The sequence below is a fragment of the Elaeis guineensis genome, chromosome 4 (assembly GCF_000442705.2).
Source record: "Elaeis guineensis isolate ETL-2024a chromosome 4, EG11, whole genome shotgun sequence".
NCBI classification, from domain to species: domain Eukaryota; kingdom Viridiplantae; phylum Streptophyta; class Magnoliopsida; order Arecales; family Arecaceae; genus Elaeis; species Elaeis guineensis.
In genome coordinates this window covers 3,108,669-3,118,359 of record NC_025996.2, presented here as the reverse complement: position 1 = coordinate 3,118,359, position 9,691 = coordinate 3,108,669, and the positions used below count along the sequence as shown (strand labels likewise).

At 38.8% G+C, this 9,691-nt stretch overlaps 1 protein-coding gene across 1 annotated transcript; it reads right to left on the bottom strand.

Annotated features, from left to right (window-relative positions):
• Positions 1-2,996: 2,996 nt before the first annotated feature.
• LOC109505766 (uncharacterized) lies at positions 2,997-9,158 on the bottom strand. The gene is made up of 6 exons (XM_073255192.1): positions 8,905-9,158; positions 8,584-8,809; positions 7,729-8,444; positions 6,495-6,552; positions 3,249-3,270; positions 2,997-3,145 (listed from the first exon to the last, which is right to left on the bottom strand). The coding sequence occupies exons 1-6, from the start codon at positions 9,156-9,158 to the stop codon at positions 2,997-2,999; spliced, it is 1,425 nt and encodes a 474-aa protein (XP_073111293.1).
• Between the last annotated feature and the right edge of the window lie 533 nt (positions 9,159-9,691).

Sequence of the window (9,691 nt, the reverse complement as noted above, 5' to 3'; positions counted from 1 at the left end):
TACTTGTTGTGGCCAATCTAAGTGTGCGCCTGAGTTCGGTGATGAGTGACTTGCAAAACAAATTCATTAACTAAAATTATATCCGATGGAGACCTTCTAATGCTTAAATCAGCGAAGAGTGGTGAACAGAACAGTTAAACTAAAATTTTGACAGAATATCATTTCAAAAGAGTCTTACCATCACTGTTTCTTTACCTCTCTTTTATAGACAAATTATTGATAATCATCTATAACGGTTAAGCACGTGGATCTCGTTTATTCCGGCACCATATGATCATAGGTGAACATGATTTGCTTTGGTAAGCAACCACATAGAGACTAGTGAATTTATATCATGATTGCTTAAGTAAATCTTTGCCATGCTACAGCCGTTGCCAGCCAATCCCTTCTTCCATTCTCTAAGCTTGGTTGCTGGACTATGGAAACAGAACCAAGTGAAACTTGATGAATTTTTTTTTTTTTGAATTGCTATCTTAAACAGCTTATATGCACTTTCTCTTTCTCCGAATTAGGACACGAAACCAGATTAAAGTTTGGGAGAGGGTGGGACCTAAACCCAAGTCATTGACATCAACCTCCGATTATTTTACTGGAGGGTATGTTGTTGGAAGGTGTGAATTCAAGAGAGTTTAGGCCCATATCCATATGATTGCTTATCATGCACGTGGTTTTGTAGTTGGTGGTGACAAAAAATATAAAGAAAAAATGGAATTCAATTATATTGATTGATTTTTTTGGTACATAATTTACATCATATAAATAGACTCCAAGAAAAAATAAAAAAAAAATAAAAAAATTATATAAAAAATATATATATTGGGCCAATTTAGAATGGTTTTAATTGTGATTTGATTTTCATGATTTGGTTTTTCACCAATAGGATTTACTATATTGGTCAGATTTTATTTTCACCAAAATAGATATTTACTATATTGGACAGATTTGATTTCACCAAAATAGAAATTTACTATATGTGACACCCCACGCAAACTCAAGATGGTTTTGGCAAGAAACCATATGAGTTTGGAACATGTGTGTGTTAACTGTACGTGGCGGAGTTGGGAACCCTCTAAACAGGTGACACGTGTTGCCATGAGGGGTCTCTGTCTCGGAACTCCCCTTTCATGTATTGAATTAATTAGCATGCAATTCCTAAACTAATTTGAGACTGAAACAATAAACACGTTGGCTTTCAAATTTTCAAGGCTTCTGGAAGATCATCGTGTTCTGGAATTCTTGGGTCACATTCCATGTGCATTTTGATAACCTTGGATGGAAGATTTAGGTTCTTACACATTCGATGTCTTCTGGAAATTGCTAGCTGAATTATACTTTTGCAGAATTATGTTAGTATCTCTGTTCTTTTATCGTAGGCAAAGGGAAGACATTAAAAAGCAAGTCTAGCTTAGTTATGTGCTTTGACTTGGATTGTCCGATAGATGACAAGATGGATGGATGCAACTACTTGGTTTGAGAACTTGTTCTTGCACAACGGTGCCTCTTACCTTTTTATAAAATGAATAAACTGACATCACTCCCAACATCCCCTTTCAAATTTTAAATTCTGTGTAGTGTAATTCACTTGGAAGCCTTGCCAACTCCCAACCCCCAACCCCCAAACCTCATGAAGCCTATATTTGCCTTTCACTTTCCCTCTGCTGTTAGTTTCCATTTGCCTCCTACATTGTTAACAGTGTGTCCACGAGGTGGAGGCCAAGCGCAGGCTCCCTCAACTGTTCCTACTGTCTCAAGGAAAGGTTTTGTTCTAAATCTTTTATTGCTCCAGTTTCTTCTCACAGTTGCTCTCTTTTTGGTAAGTTTGGGGACTGATCTCCTCTGTTATTGTGAAAACTTCGAAGATTCTCAAAAACACCAGCTTGGGCAAGCCAATCTCGATACTTGAGAGAAGAACAGTACCAGCAACAATGAAAATAATAGAAGAGGATTGCAAACTCCTCCAAGAATTCAAAGGTTTCCTGCCATTAATCTCATATCTTCTCTCGCTATCTCCTCATTGGGCTGATCATGATTTGTTTCAGTTCCAATCCTAGAAACACTTTGATAACATGTCAATATCTTGGATCATGATATGAAATATCTTATTTTCTGTACAATCAGATAACCCTCATATGTATCTCTTCTCCGGTTCGAGATATGAGATTTGCGACTGTGTTTTGCCTTGAACCCCAGCACATCTTTTTTATGATCTGTTTCAGATGAAACCTGACTTAATAACATTTGTGTTCCTGGATTGTGGTATGTAGGTGCCTATCGTCTTTAATCAGAAAACCCTTCTAATATCTGTTCTATTTTTCTTCTAGACTCAAGGTAACTGAGATGCATTTTGAGCTGATCCTTAGGAAATTCGAGCAATATCATCAATATGAGAATTCCAGTTTGGATTTCCATTGGTCCCACACCTCTTTTTGCCTGGGTATATCGAGATCTTTGAGCGAATGTTCCTGCTTATGCTTAAAAATTACAGAGAGCCATTTCCATTTATACACTATAAATTTGCTCATTGACATCCATCCCCTATAACCCAAGCATGGGCCAAATGCAAATGCTATATGTACAATGGAATCTTAACCATAGATTTAGATATGCACCCAAGATTGGAACAGGCTCATAGCTTTTATTACAAGTTCCTTTTCTGTTTCAGTTTATCTGGTAATTCAGAAGTTCCATTTTATATAACTTTTATTAATTTTACACTTCTATTTTCCACAAATACATGTTTGCTTCCTGACACTTCTTATTTATCTAGTAGAAAGGTTAAACAGCTCTTCCTAATATGCCCTTCATGTGTTTTGGGGATTCCATTAGATTTTTATTTGATATGTTTAGGTTTACAAACTGTGTAGAGTTCTTTGTGTGCGAGAAGCAAGAAGCTAAATGGTTCCAAACCAAGTGCCTGATAATCAGGAGAGAGAATGTTGATGCTCATAAGCAGCAGCAGAGGATAGGACCTCATCCAGACCAACAAGCAGAAGCATTCATTGCCCAAGCACAAAGATTCCCAAGCCAACTCTTTTTCCTGCAATAACAGCCACCTTTGAACATAACAGAGCTCTGTTTCGCTCATCACAGAAGACCAAGCTGCTGTACCACTGCCCCACATCAGAATGAGGCTTTGAGAAAGGACCTGAATCCGGAATGGCCACCACGTCCAAATTTCACAAAAGAGTCCGACTTGAGAGAGAGTTTTTGAAATATAAAACAGCCAATTTCCATATCTGAGATCATACCTCCTTTGAAGCAGAATACAATCTGTTGGAAGGGCAAAAGGCATAAGAAGACCAAACAATATTCTCGGACAATAAATTTAGGTCCCTCGAACTACTTATGGCTGCGGAAATAAGAAAAGCGACACCATGGAATTGCTAATTTTCTGAAAACACATTTGGAAGCTCCTTCACCTTCAATCAAATTTCTCCAAAATTAGATTAAGCTTTGTGATTACAGAGGGTCCATCTTGAAGAAATGAAACCTCCTGAATAGGGCTCGCAAAATATGATCCAATCCGTCGACTCGATTTGTATTCGATCCGTCATAAACAAGTTTGGATTTAGGCTAAACGGATTTGAATCATAAACGGATCGATCCGTTTAATCTGTTTAATAATTGAATTGAATTAGATTTGGATTTTAGATATTTGATCCATTTAATTCATTTAATATTCAGAACAGATTGAGTCAGATAACCCATTTAACTTGCTTAACCTGTTTAAACTATTTCTGACCCATTTAATCGGATCTGTTTAACCTATTTAACCCATTTAAGATCCGTTTAACTTGTTTAAAATCTGTTTAATTTATTTCTGATCTATTTAATCCAATTCGTTTAATCTATTTAATCTAATTTGATTTATTTAATAAATAGATTAAACGGATCGGATCAGATTACTTGTTTAATAAATAAATCGGTTTTAGATTTGAATTTTTGGTCCGTTTAATAAATAGATCGGATTTGGGTTGATGATTTTTTGATCCGATCTGCATTAATCCGATCCATTTATAATCTGATCTGATTGTCACTCCTACTCCTGGACTACAACTGCAATAGAAGAATGCTTGTTAAGAAAAATTATTGAATCTCTCCCTCCAACATGTCCAAGCTATGGCTGCAAATAACATAAGCAGAACTGGTTGAGCTGGCTTAATGAAATTCCTCCATTTCCGATCAAGCCAAAGAGTTCCAAAGGAGGCTTGTGGGTGGAGCACACCAAGTAAATAACAAACGGCCTTCAACCACAATGAGAGAAATGATGGTCTACTATTTTTGGGGCTTGATTATACAAAATGCATCATCCAAGTTTCTTCCCAAGCAAATCTCTAGCATTGAGTTTTTTCTTCCAACATTGCCAAAGAAAGCATTTGATCTGGGAGGGAGAAAAAGATTTCAAAGGCTGGCAGCAAAGCTTCACTCATGTCCCCTCATGTTCAAAAATTGATATAGGAGTGATGGAGAAGATTTATTTTCCATTCAATTTTCAACCCAGTTGATCCTTGTTCGGATTCAACGAGACCAAGGCAAGTAAAGACGACGGCTGATTGAATTGCACCTGAGTATCGATGTCCAATTCCAGAAAGACTAAAAGTTTCTCCGCCAGAGCTACTTGATACAGTCTTATGTTGCATGCTGTTAGCTAGGCTTGTGTTGAACAGGGAGAAATTATTAAATGTGCCAGGTCCACTGGACCAACCCAAATGCCGAAGCATGTGTTGGTGGATAACAGGTGCCCCCTCATTTGTTCTTGAATTGTTTAAATATAAGAGGGTAATCTAGTGAGTGACTATTGTAATGGTCCACTGGATCTAGTCCATCTAATAATGAGACGAGTCATAGGTGGGTTCTCACACTCGCCATCCTAGACAAAACTCTCGTAGGATTCGTTTCTATGACTGACAGCTGTCAGTGTTGCCACCACCTTATTCTTAGAGTAGCTTTGAGCAAAAAACCTGCCTGGCATTAAATTTACTAAATTTCCTTTGACGGTGTTACGGGTGGATTTGGTTGGAAGTGCCTTTGCCACTTCACTTCGTGAAAAAGTGTAAAGATACAATCGAACTGAGCCGAGTCGAATAGTTAAAATTTAGAGTTCGATTTGACTCAAAATATTTGGACTCGAAGCTCGACATAAGATCGATCAAGCTTTAACATTCCAAATTCAAGCTCGATTTGATGAAAAATAAATAAAACTCGAGATCAACTCAATTCGATTTAAATATCAATCGAGCCATACTCAAGCTCGAATAATTTTAGCCTACTAATTATATATATTAAAATATATTATAAATAAAAATAATATATATATATATATATATATATATATATATAAACTTAAATAGATTCATAAGCTTTCGAGTCGAGTATCTTGCTATTCGAGGTTGACAATAAATATGTCAAGTCGAGCTTGAGTAGCTCATGAATAGCTCAACTAATTTGCATCCTTAAAAAAGTATCGTAGAAGTTGGCATGCTAATTCAAATGGCGGCATTGGCAGTGGGTTCTCATTTCATCCTTAATCTCTAGTTGGGTGAAAAAGTCAAGAAGTTTTGTTGGCTCGAGATTGCCTGTAGAATAACTTGAACAACCAAAGCACTCGGCAAAAAAGCCATGATGTGAGACAAGTAGTTTGGTATAGTTTGGTACCATCCTACAGCCAGTAAAACAAGTCATCACGTGAGTTGCAATCTAATCAACCACACTATTTGCTTTGCGGTAGGCATGAGTCATCTCAGAAGAATGAAGGAAAGAAATAATTTGCAGGCCGATAACCACCTAACAACTATTAAAGAATCCCCCTCCAACTTCCAAGATAATCTACAAGGCTCCTGAAATTTTAATAGCATATGTTAAAACTTCCTATGCTGCGCAAAGTTCAGCCATCAAAACTGCAGTGTCAGAAACTAACACCTTATGTCATAATAAGAAGTTCCATGAAATTTCCAATAAAGTTTTAATACAATTTATTAATGATTCATTAAGCTATGTAAAATTTATATTTGATCTTGTAAGATACTGTAAGATTCATTTACTGAGGTGTGTAGCTCATTCTTCTTTTTATCCTTTTAGACAAATAAAGTCATTAGGAGTGAGGAGTGATCGGGACTTAAAGATTCATAGTAGCAAGCTTGGAAGCTTTCATAACGCATTTTTAGCTGATTACTTGATTAATGATATTATGGATTTGTAGTTGATATTATAAATTTTGAGATTTTAGTATTTAGAAGTTCTGTACAAGCAATTTGTTTCTTTATTTAATGAGAGACTTTGGATCCCTTCATATTTTGTATGAGATGGATTTTTATTTATCTTATTATAGTTAGCTTCATTTTATTATACATGGTACCTCGTGGTAGCATGGCCATGTCATGTTCTTGATTTGGAGCATGACAAAACATCTTAAAAATCACAGTGAATTCTGGATGTTTGATCGTGAAAGGGTTCCAACGAGGCTTACATAGTCCAACAGGTCCCCTTTCATTTACCTGGCTACGCTTGGGCAACCGAATGCTTGACCAAGGCAAGCTCCTTTTGTGCCCTACCCTGCATCTTATAGAAACCATTCGCTTGACATATTAGTTGGCTAGTTTGAAGAATAAAGGTATACACATGAAGCATTCTTTGTAAAATTCCAATCTTTTTGTTCAGTTATTGCAGCATATCCTCTTGAAACTGGTGCGCAAAAAGGTTCATGGGCTCATAATAGGATATAATTTTCAGTTGGACCAGGTCCAACGCTAGACCTGAGCATGGGTCGGGCAGCCTACCCAGCCCGATAGTCCTGGCCCATGATTTGAGTGGGCTTGGACATAAAGAATGCACATTAGACCAAGTCTTGCTCGAGGCCCAAGAGGCCCACTTACTTTTATGGTCAGATATGAGAATTTATGCAAATAATTAGTCAAATAAGTAAAGGTTTAGAAATCCTCCATATCTCTCATCGGACACCTTGCCTAAAATGCCCACTACCAGCAATATTTAATACCTTAGACAGCCCGTCCATCATCTAGGGCTGGGCTTGGACAGCAAAGATAAATCTAATGATCGGACTGGATCGGACTTGAGTTAAGAAAATAGGTGCTAACATCTTAGCAAGGCCCAGTCCAAGCCCGTTCGAGCCCGTCCATTGCTCAAGTCTATCCAGTGCCTAAGCTGGTGGACCAATACAACCACAAACCAACATAAACAAAATGCGTGTATTGCTCCCTTCTATGTTTGTGCATGTTGGTTTATGGTTGGACTAATCCATTACTAAGCTGATGGATTTGATCTAACCAATAATCTCTCCATAAAAGCCTGCCGAACCTCATGCAATATGCTAGAATTAGTTCATATGTTGGCAGCGCTGGACGTGGTTCAATCATCTTGTGGATACGCCACACACTTTACCATCCATTCTCGATTTTGTTTTTCAAAAAACAATAAGCATAGGATCTTTTATTTTCCATTTTTGTGGGGACAAAGGAAGCAAGGCACTTCTCCTAAATTTATTATTAATAATATAATTTACAAATGAAAAAGAAGACCCACAACAATTACAACAATAAAACCTACCACTATAAAGGCAACGACAAAAAAGAGCCGTGCCAGCTCCTATCCATATAGTATTTACTTCATCCATCCAGAGGCTTCTTTTTTTTTGACCATCCCGTTTTCCTTAGCAAATAGATGCTGAATCGAATGCATAACCAAGCGAAAGCGATTCCGAAGATCGAATACCAACTGTAAATGAAAATGGTGAGAAGGGTGAAAGAATTCGGAAATATTGCATCCAGAGCAATTGCGAATACAATTGCCGTGCAAAAGATAGCAATCCACATAACCCATTTCAAGAACTTCGTTAGTATCCTCTTCTTCCTTGGGACCACACAGATCAATAGTAGAATGATGCTTAGTGATGCAAATAATCCCAACATGTCGAATACCAAGAAGTAAGAAAGTTGATCACTTAGAACCGCCTTCCCAGGAGCCAGGGCATCTCTGCTGTTGTTGGCCGTGAAAGTGCTCTGAGACCCATCATACTGCACAAATCCTCCGGGAGGGTTCATTCCTGCTTGAAATGTAACAGTTGCTATAAGTGTTGCCACCACCATCAATGTGCTTGTGGTGTCTCCATGCTCTCGTTTTGCTCGCAGATCCCGACGTGATGCCTTGGTGTTGTGCACTAGACAAAAGAATTGTAGAAGCCGGCCTTTGCAATTTGATCTTATTGGTGACGTGCGGACAGGGTTGATGGCTCTCTGAATGGGATGACTCTGTGCTTCTAGCGGACATTCCTCTTCTGCTTTCTTCCCACCTGCAACTCGAATCATCTCCCCCAGAACGAGGTCTCCATGCTCACTTGGCGACTCCAACAACACATCAAGTGGAGTGAATCCCTTCAAGTTGATAGAGTTCACTTGGGTTGCAGGCTTACTTAGTAAGAACTTCAAAATCTGTTGATTGTTCAACCAGAAAAATTTCCCATAATAAAAGATCTTTGTAAGAGCTTGCTTAACAAATGTTGAGTGGCCTTTTTCTTGGCCTCCCATTTCAGTTTAAGAAAATCTTTTCCTAAGAGTGGCAAACACATACCTGAAGTTGTTTTCTAGCAACAGCGAGGTGCAGAATGGTGTTTCCTTTTTCATCTTTGGAGTTAAGTAGCTCGTCATCACCGCCTAGCTTCTCCACCAAGAACTCAACTACCTCAAAATGATTTGATCTTACAGCCAAATGAGCAACGGTCTCTCCTTGGCATGTCACTGCTTTCACAGCCTCTGGGCAGGCATCGATATCAATTCCTCCATAACGCAAATCTTCCCTTTGATCACCGCGATGTGGATTGGCATGAATCCATATTTGTCTCGGATTAGGCAGAGATCTGAGCCAACCTTCAGCAGTTCTTTCACCACTGACAGGTGGCCATTGGCTGAAGCCAGGTGCAAAGGGGAGAAACCTTGCTCGTTCAGGTCCTTCGCAAGTTTTGACCTTCGGACGAGGATTTCACTGGCAAAATCAGCATGGCCGAAAAGGGCGGCGATGTGGAGGGGATTGTTGGATGGAAAAGGGATAGTACTCCGTCTGTCCAGAAGAAGGCTATCCTCCTGGAGAAGCTGGAGGAATGCACCCAAATCTCCACTTTGAGATGCTGCTGCTAGCCTAGCTTCCATCGTAAAGCTGCAATCGATTTCCCTGGAAGCCTAATATATCATCATGTCTTTTTATATCCATCGAAACCTTAGACTAAATGTTTTGAAAAGAAAGGACTAGCCGAGTTGAGACTGCAAATGTCGTAAATCTTCCTTCAAATTTTCTTGGAGAAATCCTTGCTTAGTTCAGGGCCACCGTTGAACTGGTAACTGGTGGACCAGTACGCGTTCCGGTTGTCCAACTAAAAATTAGTTCTTCCTTGGTGGGTGCTACGCTTGCAACTGTTTCACACAGCACCTTGCGTGGAAGTTCTTAGCTATACTTGACAGCCTGCCTCATCCGTTATCCAAAACTGCTCCAACTCCGTGTGTAGTCACTAAACCAAGACTTTGAAACTTCTTGACAGCCTGCCTCGTCCGTTGCTCAAAAGACTTTTAAACTTCGGAAAAATGTGGATACAAACTTCATCGGTCAAAATTTTACTCGAGAAAAATCCTAAGACCACTGGGAAGAGACACGAGCCCATGCAATACTATTCTCGACGACAGCTACT

Coding starts and splice junctions, on each gene's coding strand:
- LOC109505766 (XM_073255192.1), bottom strand. CDS start 9,158: ATGGAAGCTAGGCTAGCAGCAGCATCTCAAAGTGGAGATTTGGGTGCA. Junction 8,810..8,904: donor GCTTCAGCCAATGGCCACCT/GTCAGTGGTGAA, acceptor CGGTGATCAAAG/GGAAGATTTGCGTTATGGAG. Junction 3,271..6,494: donor GGTTGCCCAAGCGTAGCCAG/GTAAATGAAAGG, acceptor CCCTTCCAACAG/ATTGTATTCTGCTTCAAAGG.